The sequence below is a fragment of the Oryza brachyantha genome, chromosome 1 (genome assembly GCF_000231095.2).
Source record: "Oryza brachyantha chromosome 1, ObraRS2, whole genome shotgun sequence".
NCBI classification, from domain to species: domain Eukaryota; kingdom Viridiplantae; phylum Streptophyta; class Magnoliopsida; order Poales; family Poaceae; genus Oryza; species Oryza brachyantha.
In genome coordinates this window covers 25659804-25682522 of record NC_023163.2, presented here as the reverse complement: position 1 = coordinate 25682522, position 22719 = coordinate 25659804, and the positions used below count along the sequence as shown (strand labels likewise).

Sequence of the window (22719 nt, the reverse complement as noted above, 5' to 3'; positions counted from 1 at the left end):
TATTTACATATACAGTAACACACATTTTATGTGTTTGCCTAATAATAATTCCCAGAGATGTGCTTCTATGCTTCACGCACAAAAACATGTACGGAAATTAAAGCGTATCAATGGTTGAGATTAAAAGTTAATTAGCACTCTAAACGTCATTACATAGGGGCAGTTTTGTCCTAAAAAAGTTGAGCTCATACCCAGCACAGCGCCCCAGCCGGCCAGCCCTTGTCTAGGAGAACAGATCATGTTCTCCGTGGACGCACGCGCACACGATATTCTTTCTCTTCCGCGCGGCCAGCACCGGCGTCGCCCCCTTCCTCCAGTACGTTCCCTCCTTCCGTTAAATAACCATACACGACAAGATGCCATAGCTCTTGTTTCTCAAACATACATCATATTACTTTTGGCTGCAAAACCAGCAAAAGTCTCCTTCAAGATACCAAAAGTTAATCCAGGTTTTAGAAATAGCACGCGTGATTCCTCTCGCCCATAGTTCTCCTGGTGGAGTAATATTTATCGTACACACTCTGCCAAGGACGCTCCTCGCTGTCAACGGCCTAGACCCGTACGCCCGTCTCCTGCGCCGACGACGCCTCGACCTCCCTTCACTCTGATGGCGGTCACGTCGACAAGCATACCGGTGGCGCGGGCGGGCCTGTTGTCACCGACCTCCTGCAGCGCGGCAAACCGATGGATCCGGATGTCCCGGCGAACATCCATTGCTGCCCGCCGATGCCCGCGTCCGAGCCTGTCAACTTCACGCTGCCGGACCAGAGCGAGCAGCTCCGGACACGGCGGCTGGTGCGCGTGGCCAGCATTGATTAATGTATATTTTATATATATATATATATATATATATATATATATATATATATATATATATATATATATATATATATATAACAAATGATATAAAGATACAGTAGTTGCTTTGTTTCACAATATTCATCATGTTCATGTACTAACTATCAAGATGGCAAGGAAGCATAGCTACAGCAAAATTTGATATAATCAAACCAAATTTGACAGTTAGTAGATTGAGGATAGCTGCATTTATCTAATGAGAATACTCATGCCCCCATGGAAAAAATAACGTTGGCCTAACTGTTTGAGCTGCAGCTTAATTCTACAATTTGCTGTGTTCTTTTTTTCTTTTTGGACGAGAACGAAGATGAGAGATTTTTTTTTTTGACTTTTATGATACCTATTTAGTGGTATAAATGATGGAACTAATATCTAAAAAGTTAAAAATCTATTTTAGAAATAACATCTCTATGGAAGTTTTTTTACAAATAAAATACCCTATTTAACCATTCGGGATGCGTAGCAAAAGCTCTCATAAACGATAGTAGACTCGGGTGTTTTTTTCACAGCTTTCACCACTCAGGCTTGCCTGTTGGATTTGCTAAGAGTACAAAAGTCTAGGTGTCATTGTGCGGTTTTTTTTGTCAAACGACATGTTTACCAATAAAAAATAATTTGTGACTACAACTTTTACATATGTATTCTTAGCGATCTAAAAACAAAAAACCAAAAAATAAATTATAAAGAAAAAACCATAAAATCAATTTTAAATTTAAAGTAAAAAAATTAAATTTTGTCTTATAAGCATAAATAGAACCGAAAAGTTTATTTTTCATTGCTCCATTACTAACAAATGAGCCTGCATACCCTAGAGGGCTTGAAATCCAAATCAAATTATATGGGATATTATGCATATGGTGGGAGAAAGTGAAAGCAAAGTACTTTGTGGTTCCGTTTGCGACACATGGATAAATTGAAAGTCAAGTCTTTATTTCCTTTATTTTTATACGAAATCTCTCCATTTCAGGATTATGGGTGTCACGCGACTCACGCCTAACTCTATCTCGTTTAAAACCCGTACGATGTTCGTGTGAACGTCTTCCATCAGCTGTACTTCCTCCGTCCCAAAATAAATCAATCTTTTACTTTTTTTAGCTACAATGTTTGTCTTTTGTCTTATAAAAAAATTACGATTAATATTTTTGTTTATATTAGGTTATAAATCATGAATAGTACTTAAAGTGTGACTATTTTTTTAATTTCTTAAAAAAAATTCAAATAAGACGGGTGGGGCAGTAGACTGTAGTGGTGTGTTTCGAACTTGCGGAGTTCCTTTGAGCCATACCAGCATAGTGGCAGACTGGCTTGAAACAAGACATGTAAAAAGGACAAAAGCAAGAAGGTATCATTATTATATCGGTCTCCTGAACCGAACTAGTTTGTAACAAGTAAACATACCAGATAATAGTGTCCAGAAGGACCAGAACATATTTGGCAGATCTTCACTAAGATGTACTTTCAAACGCCCAAGTTATCCATGATAAAATTATTGTCGCCACGGTTGGGACTAGCGGATGCAACAAATCTCTGCTCAAGCCAATCGATCAAATATTGGTGCAGTTCCCGATCAACCACGTCTGCAGCATTGACAAGCATTCTGAAAAGACATGTTCAACGATTCGATTGAATCAATGGCCAACATTGTTCATCTGAAAAGCAGCAAGGGGAAAAAATCATGCTCTGACATTAAGGCCCCGTTTAGTTTCTAAAAATTTTCACCCAAAAACATCACATCAAATCTTTAGACATCTAAATAGAGTATTAAACATAGATAAATCGAAAAACTAATTATACAGTTACGTGAGAAATCGTGAGACGAATCTTTTGAGCCTAATTAGTACATGATTAGCCACAAGTGCTACAGTAACCTACATGCACTACTGACGAATTAATTAGGCTCAAAAGATTCGTCTCACGGTTTCCATGCCAGCCGTAAAATTCGTTTTTTCATTTTTGTCCGAAAACTCCTTCCAACGTTCGATCAAACGTCTGATGTGACACGCAAAAATTTTTATTTCACCAAGTAAACACCCCCTAATACTATAAGAGGACGTGATTAATATTAAACGTAATGAATGGAAAAGGGCATGCTTGTCTGATAAATGAAGGGTAATTAAATTCTGGTTAAAAAAACTTGACAAGCATTCAAATGAGTACTAGCACAAACAAAATGATCGTAGCTAGAGAAAATCGCAGCGCATTGTTTCCAGATTATTGTGTAAAGGTAATGAGATCAAGGAATCAGAAAATCACATACTATATAACCATTTATCAAGGCTAAATTACTGAAGACTACATCTCTCCACCAGATTTGTGACACAATTTCACATATGTATTCAACTGTCTGCCTAGTTCTTATCTATCCTGTTATATTTACTTCTCCAAGTACTACTTTAGTCAAAAATATTTGATGTTTACGACAAGATTTGGAATTTTTAAAGTTTGACCAAATCTTGTCCAAAACGTTAAACAGTTTTGACTGGAGAATACTATAGATCAATTAAAAATAAAGTTGTTTGATGTTTCTAGAAAACATAGACTAATCTACCTATGTGAATGGTGAACCCCAAACCGTTTCCAGGATGAGCCACATCATCTAGAAAATGTCAGCCGTTGGATGCACTAATAGACGAAAAAGGGTGAATCAATGTTGACCATAGGATAAAAAGCGATGTGGAGGGCAAAGCTCTTTGGAGGCTGACGAGATTAATCAGGAAGCTGCACGTTTCTTCTACTGCAAGCGGAGAGAGATGCAGAGAGGGGATATCAAGTACTTGCTGATTGATTGATTGCTTCACATGTATACTGGTTAGGATTCTCTCCATAGCATGCTGCATCTGATCAGTAATGCAACCCACTAATCAAAATTACCTACTCTATCCATTCCACAATATAAGCATAATTTTTAGCAGAGATTAAGATTAGATCAAAAAGAGTTTGTTGTCTCAATAAATAAGGAATAGATGGGTGGTGAGATGGTATGTGAAGGTTAAGATGTGAAGAAATTTAAACTGAAAATGATTGATGAGATAAATAGCACTGTGAATAGTGGTATAAATCCTTATATCATGGGAATAAGATTTAAATCCTAAAGTTATTATATCATGGGACAGATGGAGTAACTTACTAATCTATTGACCACCGAAACATAAAAAAATATTTCTAATTAACTATTGAAAATATATTGTATAAGTAAAATGATGTACATCAAAATCATCAGTTCAAATATATATCTTAGACTACAGCATCAGGGTATTTAATATAGATTAAGTTGAAAAGGTTGTAAAATGTATCAATAGTTCTTTTCATAAATCATGATATATCTCTCGCACTTCCTTCGAACCACTAGGGACTAGTCAAAATGCTCAAGGTTTGCACTGGGAGTTGATCTACAAAGTCCCAACATTTAGATTTGTACTGTATCTTCAAATAGATGTCGAATTATTTTGTGGACATAAGAACAACAAAATCCAGAATCCACCTCATGAGCTATACCATATTACTTAATACAGCTGAACTTATGCAGTTGGATTTACCTAATCTTTAAGCAGTACAAAATTTCATTAAATAGAATCATTACAGTGACAACGGTCAGCATAAGCAATGTTCTAGCCAGTGCCCTTGGGTCTTATACTATAATATAGACAGATAGACCAGATTTTGGAAAAGGGTTCTTGCTGGTGCATATATTGCGAAGGAATTCTGTAAGTATTTATATTCTTATGACCAGGAATATAGTTAAATGGAAGCAAACAAGATTCTTGTCACAAGTAACAAGATTGATCCTTGATACTAGAGCATGAAAGGAACAAAGTTGTCAATAGTAGTTCATTTTGAATTAAATTGGAAGAGACGAATGTCATGTACAGTTCTTCAAACGTCATCTTTTATCTGGAAAAACTACAAGCGTCAGGTACTTCGCTTCAAATAGTATCACGTGTATGCATCAATGAAAGAAAAAAAGTCTTCAAGTAGCTCATCTTGTGCATAACAACCCTGTGGAAGTACATCATTTTACCACAAGATGAACCGGAATCGACATTGTGAATCCTTTCAGATGTACAGCGACTTTCATGACACATATCGAAAGACAATACAATGAAACAAAGGACACGTGAAATAGGAAATCTTAAGAAACCAACAGAATAAGCAGCCAGAAAAATACCTGTAAGTTTGTCCATTTGCTGTTCTATTGAGGCAAAGCCTCCTCTACTTCCTTCCACGCTTCAGCCCTATCTGGGAATTTCTCCTTCATCTTCTCAATTATACCTTTTGCCTCGTCAACCCTTGAGCTTCCAGCAAGCCCATTCACAAGCATCTTCATGGTCGAAAAACATGGGACCCAATTCCTAGCTGCTACGTCATTGTACACCCCAACGGCAGCATCAAAATCACCACCCTTGCAAAGGTAATAAACAAGCGTGAAATAGAATCTACTGTCACCAACGAGTCCTTTCTTCGCCATCTCCTTGTATAGCCGCATAGCTTCCTCCAAATCCCCCTCCTTACAGAATCCATAAATCAAATGATTATAAGTTAACCAGTTCGGCTTTATGCCTTTCTTCATCATCTGATTCAGTAATGCCTTTGCCTCGCCACTGCGACCAATTTTGCACAGCCCCTGGACCCTAACATTGAACACTGGCAGCGTCTCGCCACACCGGTGCTTCTTCATGAGCTCAATCACCTTCCCTACATCATCAAATCGCTCCTCCTTGTAAAAACCAGCAATCGCTGTAGTAAACGTAGCGGCGGTGGGCTTCACGCCCTTCTTGCACATTTCATCGAGAACCGAGTAGAAGGACCTTGTGGTGCCGGACTCGGCGAAGGACTTGATAATGGTGTTGAAGGTCTCGGTGTTGGGCCTGACGAAGTGTGCATCGGGGAAGGTCTGGAAGACGCGGGCAGCCTCGGCATGATTTCCAGAGACGAGGCAGGCGAAGAGGAGGGCGTTGAGGGAGCGAGTTGACGGGGAGGACTTGAATGTGGATATGGCGTCGGGGAGGAGACCGGCCTGACCGTAGAGCGCGATGGCGTGGGGGGCGTGGTGGGGAATGAGGGAGGACGCGAGGTCGCGGAGGGAGTCCGGGGCGGAGGAGAGCTTCGAGGCAGCGAGCGAGAGGGCCACGCGGTCAAGGTGGGAGTCCGGGGAGAGCGCCGCGGCGCGGCAGATGGAGAGGATCTGGTCGGGGGGCGGCGGCGGGCTGGTCTTGAGGAGGGAGATGGCGAGGCGGCTCTTCTGCCGCGAGGTGAGCGGGGTGGATGGGGAGGACGGGTTAAGGATGGATCCTGGGGTGGGCGGCGGAGCTGTGGCTGTGGCCGTGGAGAGGCGGCGGCGCAGTACGAGGCGGACGGCGGCGGCCATGGCGGCGTCGGGTTTAGGGTTTACCGGTACAGGAATGGTGAAAGGGGAAACACTACTCAGATTGCAATTGAACAGAAAACCTTGGATGTTTAGTCTCACTGCTACGTGGCCCCTACGTGTCAGCCAACGTCCTCTCGTTGCACCGCTCCCTTTTTCTCCTCCGTTAAGAATGGAATTGACGATATCATCTTCCCAAATCCGAAGCCGTCCTTAATAGTAGCTTTATTTTCGTTATGATGTTGATATTTTTTATGAATGTGATATACATTAGTGAAGAGAGGGACGAAGTGAACTTTATCAGATAAAACTATATGTACATTGTTTTTAATATAGTTTGTTTTTAAATGTATTTTTTATTAAAAAAATTAAAACTAATGCCTTGTACGGATTATTTCACTTAGCTAAATATTATGTTGCCTATGTGCTACTTTTAAAAATATAAAATTAAAATCTCTTGCTTGCAAATGGCCTGAACTAGACCAACAAAAGACGGTAGAACTCGAAATGATAAAATTATAGGGTTATTGGTTGGTTTTATCAGGAAAAAAGTCAAACGACATATTTAGAAATAAAAAATAATTTATATGAATCCTACGTACGTGTTCTTTGTGATCTAAAAACTAATACTGAAAATAGACAACTTCAATAAATAACCCTCAAAATCTACCTAAATCTAAAGATAAAATTTTAAATTTAAACTTATAATTGTAAGAAAATACGAAAACATTGTAAAGACGAACAACAACTATGTTGCATAAGGTTTGCGGCTTGTGATGTATCACTCGTCATTCATGGGCTAAATTTCTAGAAGAAATCCTATAGGAGAGTGACGATCCTGTGGTCGGACAAATAATTTATTTGAATGGGTGACACATAAGTATGAATTGAAGGATGATATCATGTGGATTGAAGGGCAGAAAAAGTTAATTGCACGGTGGATTCATAACAATAATATTTTATCCGTGGTAAGATCTGCAGCGAAAAAATACCCGTCTCTCTCCCATCACGGGGGAAAAGGGGCCATTTCTTGAGCTGGTTTAGCATGGCTATTTCAGTTGGCCGAAGGATCATTTTCACACGCTTAAGCACCCTTCATTTCTGATGCAAACAAAGGAAAAAGAGAAAAATCCACTCATGTTTGGTGAGCATGTTTTCTAAACTACAAAATTGTATGTTTTTTTTAAAAATCTATCCAAAAGTTGTTTGAAAAGAAAAATGCTACGCATTGGATCTAGGTACAATCAAACGTAACAATGGGGACGGTAGGGGGCAAACGTAACGGTCTTCATGGGCCCCGAAAAATCATATTAATAAAAAAGAAATGTTTGATCGTACGAACTACAAACATCATATAAGATTCATCGTACGTATAGTAGAACTAGTTTAAAAAATCATATTAATTTATTTTTCAAGTTTACATTAACTAATACATAATTTATTATTCAATAATAAGATATTCTTTCCTAACTCTTAAACTCACCCTTAGAGTACTCGGTCAAATAAAATTGTGCAAGAATAAAACCAAACAAAATTTGAGACTAGAATCACCGTGTTTATTTGTAAATTAATCATCATTTTTCATCTCTAAGATTACTGATATCATTTTAGATAAAGGAAACTATATTCATCTTAATCAATTATATCAATGTGATCCCATCTCCATGAGAACGCTCCCAACAGATTCTTGATATCCAAAACAAGCAGTCCAACAAAGGTACTATGTTTTTTAATTCCCTATTTGCACGTGTAATCATAAATATCCAATTCTTATGTTTTTTTTCTATACTCCTGCAAAAGAAAAGGTGTTTCTGTCATTTTCTTCGAAGGAGTCCTAAATGTGCACCTTGGTTTGTTGGTGTTACACCCCTGTTAAGCCCGGTGCTCAAAAGGACAGACGGACAACAAGAAACGCTACTAGCAATCAATCAAACCACACGTGTAACAACAGTACCAATAATGTGGGCGGCGTTACCCGGTGAGCTGCATACTTCGGCGATCTGTTGGCCTGTTAATGCTTGCTTTTGTAGGCCGCCTTCCTCGTATCCTCGATGACAAGCATACCACGCGTTTCTTTCAATGGACTTCTTTTATTATTTTTAAAAAGTAACTAGAAATATTAAAAATTTTATTATAAAATTATAGTATCTTAACGTACATTATATCACAATATACTAAATGTTTACGCTAAAAAATACGATACCTCTCAAAGTACCTTTTTATTGATGATAAAAAAAAACTATCTTTCTATAAACTGTTCAGTCATACATATCGCTAATGCATAGTGGCCCTCGCCTCATAATATCCTACGGTGTCTTCAATCGCGTGGAACATGTACGCACATATAAACAAACTTCATTTTGTATGATGAGATCATTGAAAGATCGGTGACTAAGGTCTTGTTCGAAAGAGCTTCGGATAGCTATACAACTTCCCAAAGATCTCAAGAAGCTACTTAGCATATGACATTATGCGATTACAAAATTCAGAAAATAAACCATAAAACAGAGTGCAAGAACCAGCTTTTTCAGACATTCAAACAAACTGTCTTCTCACCGTATCCTTCTTGGAATATTAAGCTAGCTCCTCTAAACTGAATCTAAAGCTGGTTACTATGTGCCTATTGTGGCACCACGAAGGTGAAAAAACGTCCGAGACTTGAAAGACAGCAACCAATTCGCGTAGAAGACATCATGACAACAACAATCAACTAGTAGAAACGGTAGCCAACAAGCATGCACAGCGATCGATGACGATCCGGCGGTGTAGGGACCTCAGATATTGCTTACGTCGTTCAGTAAATGTTTAACTGTTCCAGGAGCTAGCTAGCGAGCCTGAGCCACCATATATACGGCTGTCTCTGCGCGCGGAGCAAAGAAGCAAAAGCACATACACACGTACACGTACAACCATGGCCAGCGGGTTACGCGTTGCGGCGCTCTGCGCCCTCCTCCTCTGCGCCTTCGCCGCGGCAGCCGTCGTCTACGCCGTGCTCCTGCTCTCGGTCTCCGCGAGCCCATGCGCCTTCTCCTCGATGTCAAGAACGCTCCTCGCCGTCACCGGCCTCGACTCGTACATCGTCCCCTGCGCAGACGTCGAGGCCTCGGCTGGAGAATTACTGTCGTCCAACGACGGCGGCGACGCCAAGACAATCACCACCGGAGGGCGGCCGATTGTCACCGACGTCCTATGCGGTAAACCCAACCTTCCCCCGAACGCGCTCCCGCCCTACCACTGCTGCCCGCCAGTGCCCGCGTCGGAGCCAGTCGACTTCAAGCTCCCGGACCCGAGCGAGCCGCTCCGGACGCGGCGGCCGGCGCACGCAGCCGGCTCCGGCGCGGAGGAGCAGCACATGGCCAAGTACGAGCGCGCCATCGCGTTGATGAAGGCGCTGCCCCGCAGCGACCCGCGCAGCTTCTTCCAGCAGGCGAACGTGCACTGCGCCTACTGCACCGGCGCGTACCGGCAGGCCGGCTACCCGGGGCTGCCCGTGCAGATACACTTCTCGTGGCTCTTCTTCCCGTACCACCGCGCCTACCTCTACTTCTTCGAGCGCATCGCCGGGAAGCTGCTCGGCGACCCGGGGTTCGCGCTCCCGTTCTGGAGCTGGGACGTGCCGGAGGGGATGCGGATGCCTCTGGCGTTTGCCAACGCGTCGTCGCCGCTGTACGACCCGTTACGGAATGCGAACCACGTGCCGCACAAGCTTGTGGACCTCGACTTCATGGGTGCGGAGAAAAACTACACCGACGAACAGCAGATCGTCCACAACCTCAGGATCATGTACAAGCAGGTGCGCATTGGAAACTTGAACATTAACTAACATTTTATTTCGAGATTAAGAAATTTAATTAAGGTAAATAAGCTTTTTTTTGTTTTGAAATCTTATATTTTGGATATGAAGAACTGCATTATTGAAATCGGTATTTTCCTTTTCAAGTTATATTAGGAAGAAATCATATACAGATATTTTAATACCAATTTATATTAAAAAGGTGAAAGTTGGGGATCTCGGTTCCAACTTTTATAATCTGATTTTTAATTAGCAATAAAATATAAATTGAAGTGTGGGCTTTATATAAACTCCAAATAAAAAATTGAAATGGTTATTTTGAAGATATTCAATTACCAAATATTTTGGAGATGACATTATGTTGACCTAGACATACCCTTGCAAATGGTCACGACTCTAGCTAAAATTCACATGAACATCTGCAGATATATGCTCAGAGTGAATCTTTGCCAATAAGTTTTGTACCCGACTAACAGATGAGCCTTTTATAACTTTTTTTCCTAGATGATTAGCAGTGCGTCTTTGGCCTCCTTGTTCCTTGGTCAACCATATCGTGCAGGTGAGTCCGACAAGCCAGGTGCTGGAACAATGGAGGTGTACCCGCACAACACGTTGCACGTGTGGTCCGGTGACATATCTCACCCCAACAATGAGGATATGGGTGATAACTATTCTGCTGGCCGTGACCCACTCTTCTATGTCCATCATGCTAACGTGGATCGTCTGTGGGAAGCCTGGCGCCATATCCGCAACAACAGCTTCCATGTTGACTTCACTGATCCTGATTGGCTCGATTCCTCCTTCCTCTTCTACGACGAGGAGGCTCGCCTTGTGCGCATCACCGTTCGTGACATTCTTGACATAGAGAAGCTTAGATATGCATATGATGGGGTTGACCTGCCATGGCTCAATGCACGGCCACCCATTACTCCCAACGTGAACTTAAGAAATGGTGGCACATCACCAGGGTTTATTAGGTTTCCTATCTACCTTAACATGGCGCTGACTACAGAAGTGAGGCGGCCACATGTGCTGCATAACTTGCCAAAGAAAATGATTCAAGATGAGGTGCTAGTGGTTGAGCATATTGAGACCGATGGCACAAGTATCGTCAAGTTTGACGTGTTTGTCAACGCTAGAGAGTATGAGAAGGTCAATCCTAGTGGGCGGGAGATGGCCGGGAGTTTTGTGTGCATGAAGCATAATGATAATGATGACAACTTGATTAGTAAAGGAGTGAATACCACAATGAGATTGGCATTGGATGAGATCTTGGAGGACCTAGGAGCCAAGGAAGACGCCACTGTTACTGTGAGTTTAGTGCCAAGACATGGAAAGGTTAAAATTGGAGGACTGCGAATAGATTATATCGTGGGCGAGTGACAATATGGCATATTGGCATGTGTGAACATCGGCCATCACTTAGTGCATACATATTGAGTAATCATACTAATAACCCATGCAGTTTGGATGATTAGAAATTGAGATCCGTCTCTATTTTCTTTAAAAAAAAGAACTGTATTCATTGTATATGTATGTGTACAACATTCATATGTGTGAGATCTACAACGAGGTAGGAGAAAATGTCAGATGGCGTGATGGGATTCTCTCTTCACACTTCTCTAGTAATGAAGGCGTTGTCGAAAACCTCTCTCTCATTAAGGTTAGGTCATTCACAGGAAGTGGTCGTAAAACTTGTTCAGCTTCAAAAGAACGATTGGCTTAGAGATACAAGAGGCAAGTCATTTTTGGCTTTATAAAAGCAATGAAATACTCTCTTTGATTTTTTTTACACCGTTGATCTTTTGATTTACGTTTGACCAGTCTTATTTAAACATTTTATCTAAATATATAAAATTATAAAATCATACTTAAAGTTATTTTAGTAATAAATCAAATCATAATAAAATAGTCAATAATTACATAATTTTTTCTGAATAAGATAAAAGAGTAAAACGTAGATAAAAAATCAACGACATAAAAAAATCAGAGGGAATAATTCTTGAGGTGCCTGCATGCACGGTGCAACCATGCCCTCTACGGTCAGTGTACCCTCAGAAGTCTCCAGGAACACCAAGCAACAGGGTGCACTATCAACAAATACAGAATTTCTAGTCAGAATTCAGCACCAGAAATTCAGCATTAGCTGCTAGCACTTGTTTGAACGTGCACACCAACAAATCTGATGACCTCGCGTATTTCACTTCTCCTTATAAGATAAACTTTAAATCTTCAACCTTAAATTTAGAGTTAATTTTAAGAGTTTTTTATCAAAGTTTATTTCCCAACCTTAGCTTTCAGATCACTAATAATACAAATATAAAAATATTATTCACAAACTATTAATCAATTATAAATATGTTGTTTGATTTTTTTCATAAAAAAACTAAACAAACAGCCCATAGATACTCTGCTACACCTGTCATGTGCCATACGGAGCATTTGCCCAGGGATACGTACGTCGCTCGCTGCTACCGTGCTACGTCTGTCATGTGCCATCCTAATCGTTCTCCTTCACTCTAACATGCCCATGGACAAATGGGAAGAAAGTGTCATCCCTGTTTTAATATACAAGTATTTTTATATTATTTACTATAGACTAAATATATGTTAAGTTTTTTATTTTAGTTAATTTAGTGGTTAATTTTTTAAATTATAAATTGATTATACTTCCTTTCTAAACATCGTATTTACTATGATATCAATATAATGATTAAAATTATAAAAATTAATAAATATTTATATTGTAATATAAAATTTAAATGTTGACGTGTTTACATTTTGTAACGGACAGCCATGCCATCACTCTCCCAACAGTCACTAGACCCAGGGAAACAGTCTTTATGTGCTTGTATATTATCTAATTAGTCAATAAAAATATGAAAAAATTTGACAAGATAGATTAATATGAGTATCACTTCACAAACATGCAAGTTTAAATTTAACTTCTACAAGTTGTAACAAAAAAGTCAAACAAAACTGAAACCAAGCATACATATTCATAATTATTTTTGTTATTTTTGTTATAACTTGTAGAAGTTGGATTTAAACTTACATGTCTGTGGAGTGATATAACTCATATTAAACAATCTTATCATTAGATGACATGCAAGCAACGGGTGTATATACATCCGTGTGCTAAAAATCTACTTCTCTAGACCTGACATATTGTCTCTCCCCATCTCCTCTCCGTGGCCCATGGCCCTAAAACTGGCCACGACGCCGACCGACGGGTGTAATGTACATCATCCATCTCATTTTCATTTTTTCCTTGTATATATATTTATAAGTTAATATCTAAATTTTTAATCTTAAATTTAAAAATGATTTTATGTTTTCTTCATCGAAATATATTGTTTTAGTCTTTGACTTTTTATTGATATATATATATATAAAAGTTTTATTCATAAATTATATTTCGTTTGCGAAAACAATCACCCCCATCATCTGCCGTGCCTGCCCGACATCTCCTCCTGACGACCTCGCTCCGGCCGCCAACGTGCTTAAGTGCGGCCCGCCGCCCTCGCCCGACGACGTATCGGTCCTCGCCCCCCCCCCCCCCCCCCTCCCCCGGTGCATACTACGTCGCCAAGTTCAACGGCGCGATCGCGGCCATGAAAGCACTGCCGGCGGATGACCCCCGGAGCTTCACGGCCCAGGCGAGCGTCCACTGGTGGCTACTGGCTGCTGCGACGGGTCGCACAGACAACACCGACGTGTTCCCCCGGGTGGAGCTCCAGGTGCACAAATTCACAACCTACGGATCATGTAGCGTCAGGTATATATGCCATGCGTGCAACGACGCAGCGTCTCTTCGAAATTCACCGGAGTGAACAGAAATGCGATGAACGTGAGGGTAAAATTGTTTTTTTTTTCCAGATGATGTTCTTCGGTAGCCCGTGGCGCGGTGACGACCGAACATCCCACACGGCCCGGCGCACATCTTGTGCGGCGACCCGGAGCAGCCGAACGGCGAGGCCATGGGCAATTTTTAGTCGGCCGGCCGCGCCACCGCCGACACACACCAACGTGGACCGCGAGGATGTGCCTCGACCCACGCCGCCACAGTGCCACACCGACCTGAGTACCTGATCGACCCCAACTGGGTCGATGCCTCCTTCTTCTTCTTCGACGAGAGGCCCCCAAGCTCGTGCGCGACGAGCTCGACATGTACAGGCTGCGGTACAGGTACCAGGACGTGCCCACGCAGTGGGCGTCCACCAGGCCGGTGGTGACGCGGCGGGTGAGGTCGACGTTGTCGCTCCTCAAGCCCACGGCGCGCGCGGCCGTTGCCGACAAGGCGATTAGATTCGATCCCCGTCACGCTGGACTCGCCGACGAGCGTGACGGTGAAGAGGCCGGTCTCGTCGAGGCGGAGCAGAGCCGAGAAGTTGGCCAAGGAGGAAGTGCTTTTCATCGGTGGCATGATCGTCGGAGGTGTACATGACATCGCTGTCAAGTTCGAGGTGTTCGCGAACGCCGGCGAGGACCACGCTGAGGTTTTTCCCGACGGGAGGGAGCTGTTTAGCAAATAAATTTGTGCACGGTTAGTTGTTCAGTTGATTTGGTCTTAGTTGCGTGATACTCTGCATGCCCTCCCCTGTTTTCTTGCTTTGTGTTATTCAGTTAGAGCACATGCTTGTTTCCTTTGGACTGCTGTGTGCTGTGCTTGATGTGTGCATGTTCGCATAATCGCATGGAGCGCGTCGTGCAACATGATTTCAGCGTTTGGGATGGCACTCGCACTAGTGGGCTCATGGCCGCGCATGTCGGAGGGCACAATGCCCACGATCTTACATTCTCGTCATTTTCAGTGGATTTTAAACTATATCCATTTATTTATTGTATACTATCCAAATAATTATAAATAAAATTAAAAAAAATTGTGAAGATTGATTAATATAAGATATATCACTACACAAACATGTAAGTTCAAATATGACTTCTACAATTTATAACAAAAATAACAAATATGAATGTGAGTATACGTATACTATTCAGAATTCAAAGTTATTTGAACCTGTTTGTGTAGTGATATATCTTATATTAATCTATCTTCATAATTTTATAAATTTTTTGTGAATATTTAAATATCATGAGGGACATCTCCTCGAGGGTTTATAATCCCTATAGTTAGCTCCAACAAATTTGGACAACTGCTGAAAATCTGGTCATGAACCCTGACGAACAGACCGAAGTACCAGTCAAGATCGACTTGTTGCTGTTACATCCTGCCTATGTGGTGTACATTACACAAGAAATTCAAGAGAGCACACAGTTGTTCAGCTCCTCCCTTTCCCATTATTCCCCTATGGTCACCTCTGCTTGATTTCATCGTCTGCCTTGATCTCTGAAACCATATCTGTCCTGGGAGGATTGCTACTGTTTCTGTCTCTGTTCTTGCGGGCGGCCTGATCCGTGTCTTCTTGGGGGTGATACTTCTGCTCGGCAAGAAACGAGAGTGCCGCGACGACGTCGCTGATCATCGGCCGGCAGCTGGCATCCTCCTGCAAGCACATGGAGGCGATCGCGAGAGCTTGGTAGAGCCCCTTGACGGGGAATTTCTTCTCCAGCAATGGGTCAGCCAGGGTCATGAATCTCTTCTTGTCTTTGACGCGAGGCGCCGCCTGTGTATGCACATGTACGCACGCACACAAAAGCCAATTAGAACGCACAGCTCGTAAATCAGTTTACGTAACTTGTAGGGTTGTAGTTCAGAGCAGTGCGTGCTCACCCAATGGACAAGAACCTGCTCGTTCGTCGGCCTCGCGGTGTCGATCGCGCGCCGGCCGGTGATGATCTCCAGCAGCACGACGCCGAAGCTGTAGATGTCCGACGTCTTGGTGAGCTTGCCGGTCATGGCGTACTCCGGGGCGCAGTAGCCGTACGTGCCCATGACCCGCGTGCTGACGTGGCTCTTGTCGCCGACGGGGCCGAGCTTGGCGAGGCCGAAGTCGGACAGCTTGCCGTTGAAGTCCTCGTCCAGGAGGATGTTGGACGTCTTGAGGTCACGGTAGATCACCGGCGGGTTGGCCACCTCGTGCAGGTACTCGATCCCCTTCGCCGCGCCCACCGCGATCTTCATCCTCGTTTGCCACGACAGAGGCTTCGCCTTTGGGGAGAGATCTGCACAAGCTTTGATCGATCAGTACTTAATCGATCGAATTCGAAGATGCTACCGACACGGCGATCGAGCGCTGGCTGTACCGAACGTAAGTACCTAGGAGATGGTCCTCCAGCGAGCCGTTTTGCATGCACTCGTAGACGAGGATTCTCTGGTCGCAGTCGATGCAGTAGCCGAGCAGCTTGACGAGGTTGGGGTGGTACAGGAGGCTGAGCATCAGCACCTCGACCAGGAACTCGCGGTTCCCCTGGAACCCGTTCTTGTCCAGCTGCTTGACGGCTACGATCTGCTTGCTCATGCATACGCGGCGCCATTAACACATGCAACACGTTTCTGGCATAGCATGCATGCGCGATCGAGTTTTGCGTGCTGGTTTGCATGAATTACGTACCTCGTTGGTCTCTTGGAGGTGGCCTCTGTACACCCTTCCAAAGCCGCCTTCCCCGAGCAGGTTGTTCGGGCTGAAGGAGTCGGTCGCGTTGCACAGTTGCCCGTACTTGAGCACCCTGCTGGGGATGTTCTGGTGGGTGATCCGTAGAATCCCCTCTGCCGCGTACACGTTGCACACATCTGCAGCATGCGTGCGTGCGTGCGTGCACAACGCCATAGCTCGTGCATCAGCTCAAGGCACGTCTTGGTTCTCTCTACGCGTTTGCAAAACGTGCTGCATGCTTTACCTGACTTCGACGAGATGTCGTTCACGAGGTCGGCGACGGCCTCGTTGTCGTTGCGCCTGCTGGCGTGCTCGCCGTCGGCATCGGCGGTGGCGGCGTCGCCGTAGTACTCCTTGGCCTTCTTCTTCTTCCTCCAGAACCGCTTCTTCCTCGACCTCTTCTTATCCGGCGCGGAGGCCGACGACGACGTCGACGCTTCCTCCTTGCCACGGACACCGCACTGCCGGCACGCGCCGGACGGGCAGCGGCAGGTGCACGGGCCGCGGAGGAGCGTCCTGGCGCTGCAGCATCTCCTCACCGCCGACGTCAACAGGTCCATCGCGCGCGCGGGACGCCGCCGGGATCGACGCGAGAGTGGGGGAGCACCCTCGAGCCGATCCGCCGGGTGCGGGCCGGGAGAATTTGTTGGCGATACTTCAACAGCGGCGTGGGCCACAACCCGTGGACGGGATTGTATGGTACAGCGAAGCTCCCTTTCTTTCTTTTTTTTCCTGGAGGGTAGGTTGGTTAGAAGGCAGGACCCAAATTTGGCAAAGCCATTGTTTGCTGTTCGGCCCTGTGCTCTCTGCATGTTGACCGTTAAAACTGCTCGTGATGTTTGGTCTTCACAAGATGGGGGAGGAATTTGGCATGACTTTGGTAGAAATTTCCCTTTGGCAATTTTAAAATTTTTAAAAGATGGGTGAATTTCAGTTTGGACCTCTTTTTTTATCTACAAATTTCACATTTAATCTTTTTAGCGTATATTATTTTACCTTTTTATTTGACTTTGAACCTCTTTTCCTTGACAATAGCTAAGCAAAGGACGACGACATAGCGGTGGAGATGACACGAGTGTGCCTAAGATGTAAATTATGGTGGAACGTTGAGATTGAGCTTTAGAAAAAAAAGCAAAGGGAATCCAAAGTTGAAAAAGACAAAAAAAATACAAAAGTGAAAACATATATTAAATAGGTCCGTGGTAAAATATACCGTAAAAGGAGACGATTCAAACTGGAGCTCCTTACTCCTCTCGCACCTTAAAAATGGACCAAAACTTATGCTAGAGAAGTAAACATAAAGCTGCAAACTATAGGCATATTTCCGTAAAACACTCTTCAAATATAACCCTAGACATATAATGTAACTACAGGCAGATTGCCTAACTATAGAAATAATAAATTACTTCTAAGCATATTTATAATGTGATTAGTAAAAGCCAATGGATTATATAACCGTAAACATTGAACCTCTCGCACCTGTAAACTATTGAACTATTTTATTTTTTTACAGAAACATTTAATTGAAGAAACATTATTTTTTGCAAGTTAGAGATGGAGAACCCCACTATAAATAAAGTTTCTAAAGAACAACGTACGTACGTCGTGATATATAAGAATTGTAATTTAAATTTACTGTACTCGTTATTATTGGTTATCGTTGATACATCATAATATATATAGCGATAAATCTGAAATAAAACATGAGTCTCAGAAGAATTTCATTTCATTTTGTTTCATTTCATTTCGGATGAAACAATTCAATATTCGTAGAATTCGAGAATTTTATTCTGCGCCTCAAACAGTAATTACGGTGTACTGGGCCCACTCACCAGCCACCGAGCACTCGCCTTCCCGATGGGGAGAAAATACAACGGCCGCCGCAAGAAGGTCCCCTCCCCCGATCCCGACCGCGACCCTGCAATGCTCCGCAGCACGCGGCCATGGCGCTCCTCAAAACCCTGAACCCTCTCCTCCGCAGAAACCGCACCCCGATCCCGAACCTCTGCTCCCTCCTCCCCCTCGACACCTTCCTCGCCTCCTCCTCCCCCGCCGCTGCCTCGCCCGCCGCCGCGCCCGCACCCTTCGCCGCCGCGGCGCACCACGGCGTCCCCATCCGCTCCGCGGGCCCGCTGTTCCTCTCCTCGCCCCCATGGATGCTCTCCCAGTCTGCCACGCCGCTCACCGCAGCGGCCGCAGCTCTCCGCGCCAAGCTCCGGAGGGCCCGCGCACTCGCCGGCGGTGGCGCCCAGGCTGTCGCGGACGCCGTAGGGTGGGAGCCCAGGCGGATCTCCAGAGTTGAGAGCGAGGTGGCAGGGGCGGTGCTGTCCGGAACTGGAAGCGAGCGGTTTCTGAATCTGCCCAATCTGGTGTCGATTGGACGCATGGTGTCGGGGCCGGTTATTGGATGGTGAGTATTCTCCTTGGGTTATATGTTTGCTTAACTGTGAAACGGATCGGAATTCTTAAATGATCCCATTTCATGGTTGGACTACGCCTGCAAAATTATAGGACTGTAATTGGGTTTAGCTAGTATTCCATTCAAGTAAAACTGTCTTGATTGTTTTAATAGTAGTTTTTTTTAGAGCTACTCTGTTTGGATCCAATCCTAAGAGTTTGCTACCCTGGATTGTAAATTTCCATGATCGGGTAGTTTTAATTGGTGCTCCCGTGCTTCTGGATTGGTATAAGTTCATAGAAAATATTGTTTCCAGTGAATCAGTAAAGTACTTCCCCCCTTTAAAAGTTAGGGCATGCTTAATACTTGGGCTTTTTTTACCATCCTTGAAAAGTCCCTTGAGGCACTAAAAATTCTAGTGTTAAATTTTGATGCCTCAAGGTACAATGTACCTTAAGGTACTAAATTTTTACACTAATAAATGTGGTACCTTGGATGGTAAAAAAACTCTTAATACTTTTATCTTGCATGTAGATCAAGGAGACTATGGGCTTGTTTGGCTGCCATTTTTTTGGTTGTGCTGTAGCTGTTGTTGCTGCTAGTAGCTGCAGCTATGCTCTGCAGCCATAAAAATTGCAGCCAAGCAGGGCTAATGAAAATGAGTAGATCACACCTCGTCATTTTCAGTAAGTACTACATTCAATAAATTCATACAGGAAATGATAAAGTGAATCTGAATATCCAGAGGAATAATACTAATCTTGCACTGGAGTGTGAAATACACACAACATTTTTTTTTTCAAAAGATCATTAAAATAACACCTGCAAAAATGAATGGAGGCATGCCTAAATTTCATTTCTGCACAATGCATCCTGCAAATGGAAGGGCGTGCAGCAATTTTATATGTACTGTGTGTGTATTTTTATATATCTCCAATAATCTAATAGGAAATTAGTATGACATGATATGTTCTATTGAGGCCTGGTGCACATTTTACAGTTTTATTACATTTCAGGTTAGTTTGTTGAGGGTGGCAAGCTTACCTTTGAATGCTCTACATTGATATGCTGATAACTTGAAATACTTATATGTGAGGATAGTGTAGGAATCTTCCAAGGCACAGCAATTTTCCCTTAAATTATAAGAAGTGGGATACAGGAACTTGCCATCAAGGATTACACTCTCGATCAAATAGAGGATCTGCAGCTTTATGTTTTGTTTTGCTTGATTAATCTGTAGCTCTTGATGTTCTGTCTTATCATATTATGTTTCAGATATAGTAGCCCATTATTTTTATAAATACGTTTTTTTGTTCTGTTCTGATTCTAATTAACCAACTGAGTACCTCAGGATGATTGTGAATGAATGGTATCTTCCTGCTTTTGGCACATTGGCTTTGTCTGGTGCAAGCGACTGGGTATGGGTTACATCCTATAATTATCAAAAGTTTGTAATGATGTTCATCATATGCTACTAACCTTACTCATTGTGGTTATTTGTTCTTTCACCATAGCTAGATGGTTTTTTAGCTAGAAAGATGGGCATCAATTCTGTGGTTGGATCATATCTGGACCCATTAGCTGATAAGGTTCAATTCCATACTTCCTAGCATTATGTTTCATTAGATTGTATATGTAATGCTAAATATATCTAGAATATTTATGATGTTTTAGGTGTTGATTGGCTGTGTTGCCATAGCAATGGTTGAAAAGGACCTCTTACATCGTAAGTAAAGCAATGTGTACCTGTCTGTCAGTTATGTTAGTCTGAGTTATTTTAGTATTTCCAAGGCAGAGCAATTGCTTTGCAATTCTTGCATCCCAACCTATAATACCGTTCCAGCTATGCACTGATTTCTGGTAGCTTATTTATTAATTGTTGCTTTATTCTCCTTTGAATTTGAATGAATAGTTTGGTCAATGAATCAATTAATTTCCATTTTCAATGGTGCTTGAAGCTTGGCTTGTTGGCCTGGTTGTCATCAGAGATGTGTTCCTTGTGGGTGGTGCTGTCTACAAACGAGCTTCCAGTCTGGGATGGAAGGTACTTTATGTTACTGAAACTTCAGGAGTTTTTAGATGATTTAAAATAGTATATTAAGTGCTGTATTTTGCCCTTGTGTGCAGTGGAACAGTTGGTCAGACTTTGTTAACTTAGATGCAATTCAGCGTGAGAAGGTCAAACCTCTTTTTATCAGCAAGGTATGGTTTTGTGTTATCAAAGCATTTGATCATTTTGGCTTATATACTTGTATGCCAAAGAATGACTGTATTTTGTGGGTCCAGGTGAACACAGTATTCCAATTGATGTTGGTTGCTGCTGCCCTCCTTCAGCCAGAATTTGGCACAGAGGAGACTCAGAATTATATTACAATATTGAGGTGATTATTATCCAATTTTATGTCTGCGCTAGTCTCTGAGTTTTTTACCTTAATTAAACCATTGAATTACCTGAAATAACACAGAAGCATTCCTGACACGGACATTTTGTAATACAAATCCAATCCTATACTTTTAGAATAAATATGTAAGTAGAAGAAAAATCAAATACAAGTAGGTGACAATTGTGTAAAGGGATGCAGGTAGAGCGAAACTTGATGGGCATTTTGCTAACAGAGTGATCCTTTATCTTTTCAGTATTTCATGCTTACTTATCCTTTTTTCCCCTTTGAAATGCAGTTGGACCGTAGCTTTTACAACAATTGTATCCACAGTAGGTTATGGTATCAAATACCATCAGATTAGACCAAGGACATGATGACTGTTGTGTGTGCTTTTTCATCGCTGATGATAATATCTCGTCTTCCAACTCATGTTGAGTCTCGCACATGCATTGAAGTTGTTAGCTTATATGCATGGAAAAGGATTGGCGAGAGCACTTCTCGTGGATTCAACGTTTATTTGTGAGCCTTCCATGGCCATGCAGTTGTCTGTCAACCATTTGGAGCAAGACATTGAAGGAAAGGCAAGACTTTGAATGAAACCAACTAATCTTTTATATTTTAGGCCTAGGAACAGTAGTTAGCTTTTAAAGTTCTATTTTCATAGCATCGCTTTGTTTTACCCATATCAGTTGTGACATCGGTGTACATATCTGTTTTGTACTACTGTTCTATAGAGAGAATCACGACTAATGGAAGTTGGCTGGTTGAGTTGTGTTGGCTTGTCTGTCTCTGGATGACTTGGTGAAAGATATCAGCCACTGGGTTCATAATTTTCAGGGCAGCATAGTTGTTTTACCCCTGCAGGCTGTAGACTTTAAATGTACTCTTATTTCACTGCACTTGCATTGAGGGGAAATATCAAACCTACGGATTTAAAAGGTTCTCCACTTCTCCTAATGTATATTGTTACTCAAAATTCGTTGTGGTCTATAGCGGCAATGTGATTTCGTGATCATGTCCAAAGCACAAATTATCACCTGAAAAAAAAAAAGCACTACATGGCATAACTTCATGTGAATCACATTGAACCTTGCTCAAGCGTTGAATTCGTTCTCAATTTCCTTGTTTTGCATCTCCAAAAAATGCTTTGTTTTGAAGGATATTTCCTTTGTCAAAAAAAAACTTTATTTTTAGCTTATTTCAAGTATGTATTTTGAAGACTCCTTGTTTTGAAGAGTACATAAACAAAGCTAAAAAAACTAAAACTGCATTTGTCTCGTATTTTATTAAACTTTAATGTAATAATTGTTCAATAACAAAGTCTTTGTAAGACAAACATTTGATATTAAATAAACTTTTTTTGGAAC

The 22719-nt window shown here is 42.4% G+C and overlaps 4 protein-coding genes across 5 annotated transcripts; 2 read left to right on the top strand and 2 right to left on the bottom strand.

Moving 5' to 3' along the window:
• Positions 1 to 2099: 2099 nt before the first annotated feature.
• LOC102713235 (pentatricopeptide repeat-containing protein At1g61870, mitochondrial) lies at positions 2100 to 6285 on the bottom strand. Of its 2 annotated transcripts, none has more exons than XM_040520244.1 (2): positions 5024 to 6285; positions 2100 to 2455 (listed from the first exon to the last, which is right to left on the bottom strand). In XM_040520244.1, exon 1 carries the CDS (start codon positions 6221 to 6223, stop codon positions 5048 to 5050), a length of 1176 nt encoding a protein of 391 aa, XP_040376178.1. In that variant the 5' UTR covers positions 6224 to 6285; the 3' UTR covers positions 2100 to 2455; positions 5024 to 5047. The 2 variants fall into 2 exon arrangements, with proteins under 2 accessions (XP_040376178.1, XP_006646402.3); XM_006646339.3 differs by having other exon boundaries at positions 2102 to 2507.
• Positions 6286 to 9110: 2825 nt separating this feature from the next.
• LOC102712958 (polyphenol oxidase, chloroplastic-like) lies at positions 9111 to 11772 on the top strand. Its single transcript, XM_006646338.3, has 2 exons — positions 9111 to 10013; positions 10518 to 11772. The coding sequence occupies exons 1-2, from the start codon at positions 9132 to 9134 to the stop codon at positions 11394 to 11396; spliced, it is 1761 nt and encodes a 586-aa protein (XP_006646401.2). The 5' UTR covers positions 9111 to 9131; the 3' UTR covers positions 11397 to 11772.
• A 3415-nt stretch (positions 11773 to 15187) lies between these two features.
• Positions 15188 to 17238, bottom strand: LOC102705579 (probable serine/threonine-protein kinase PBL23). Its single transcript, XM_006644768.2, has 5 exons — positions 16815 to 17238; positions 16529 to 16707; positions 16234 to 16423; positions 15748 to 16139; positions 15188 to 15640 (listed from the first exon to the last, which is right to left on the bottom strand). Exons 1-5 carry the CDS (start codon positions 17128 to 17130, stop codon positions 15329 to 15331), a joined length of 1389 nt encoding a protein of 462 aa, XP_006644831.1. The 5' UTR covers positions 17131 to 17238; the 3' UTR covers positions 15188 to 15328.
• A 1183-nt stretch (positions 17239 to 18421) lies between these two features.
• LOC102705298 (CDP-diacylglycerol--glycerol-3-phosphate 3-phosphatidyltransferase 1, chloroplastic) lies at positions 18422 to 22306 on the top strand. The gene is made up of 8 exons (XM_006644767.2): positions 18422 to 18980; positions 20320 to 20386; positions 20483 to 20557; positions 20643 to 20694; positions 20927 to 21012; positions 21096 to 21170; positions 21255 to 21349; positions 21648 to 22306. Exons 1-8 carry the CDS (start codon positions 18514 to 18516, stop codon positions 21724 to 21726), a joined length of 996 nt encoding a protein of 331 aa, XP_006644830.1. The 5' UTR covers positions 18422 to 18513; the 3' UTR covers positions 21727 to 22306.
• Positions 22307 to 22719: the final 413 nt, after the last annotated feature.

Bases quoted from the DNA above. Each gene is read 5' to 3' on its own strand.
- LOC102712958 (XM_006646338.3), top strand. From the start codon at position 9,132: ATGGCCAGCGGGTTACGCGTTGCGGCGCTCTGCGCCCTCCTCCTCTGC. The intron at 10,014-10,517 runs GTGCGCATTGGA...TTTTTTTCCTAG, and splicing joins TCAGGATCATGTACAAGCAG to ATGATTAGCAGTGCGTCTTT.
- LOC102705579 (XM_006644768.2), bottom strand. From the start codon at position 17,130: ATGGACCTGTTGACGTCGGCGGTGAGGAGATGCTGCAGCGCCAGGACG. The intron at 16,424-16,528 runs GTACGTAATTCA...ATGAGCAAGCAG, and splicing joins ACCTCCAAGAGACCAACGAG to ATCGTAGCCGTCAAGCAGCT. The intron at 16,140-16,233 runs GTACTTACGTTC...AAGCTTGTGCAG, and splicing joins GCTGGAGGACCATCTCCTAG to ATCTCTCCCCAAAGGCGAAG.
- LOC102705298 (XM_006644767.2), top strand. From the start codon at position 18,514: ATGGCGCTCCTCAAAACCCTGAACCCTCTCCTCCGCAGAAACCGCACC. The intron at 20,695-20,926 runs GTAAGTAAAGCA...TGGTGCTTGAAG, and splicing joins TGAAAAGGACCTCTTACATC to CTTGGCTTGTTGGCCTGGTT. The intron at 21,350-21,647 runs GTGATTATTATC...TTTGAAATGCAG, and splicing joins AATTATATTACAATATTGAG to TTGGACCGTAGCTTTTACAA.
- LOC102713235 (XM_040520244.1), bottom strand. From the start codon at position 6,223: ATGGCCGCCGCCGTCCGCCTCGTACTGCGCCGCCGCCTCTCCACGGCC.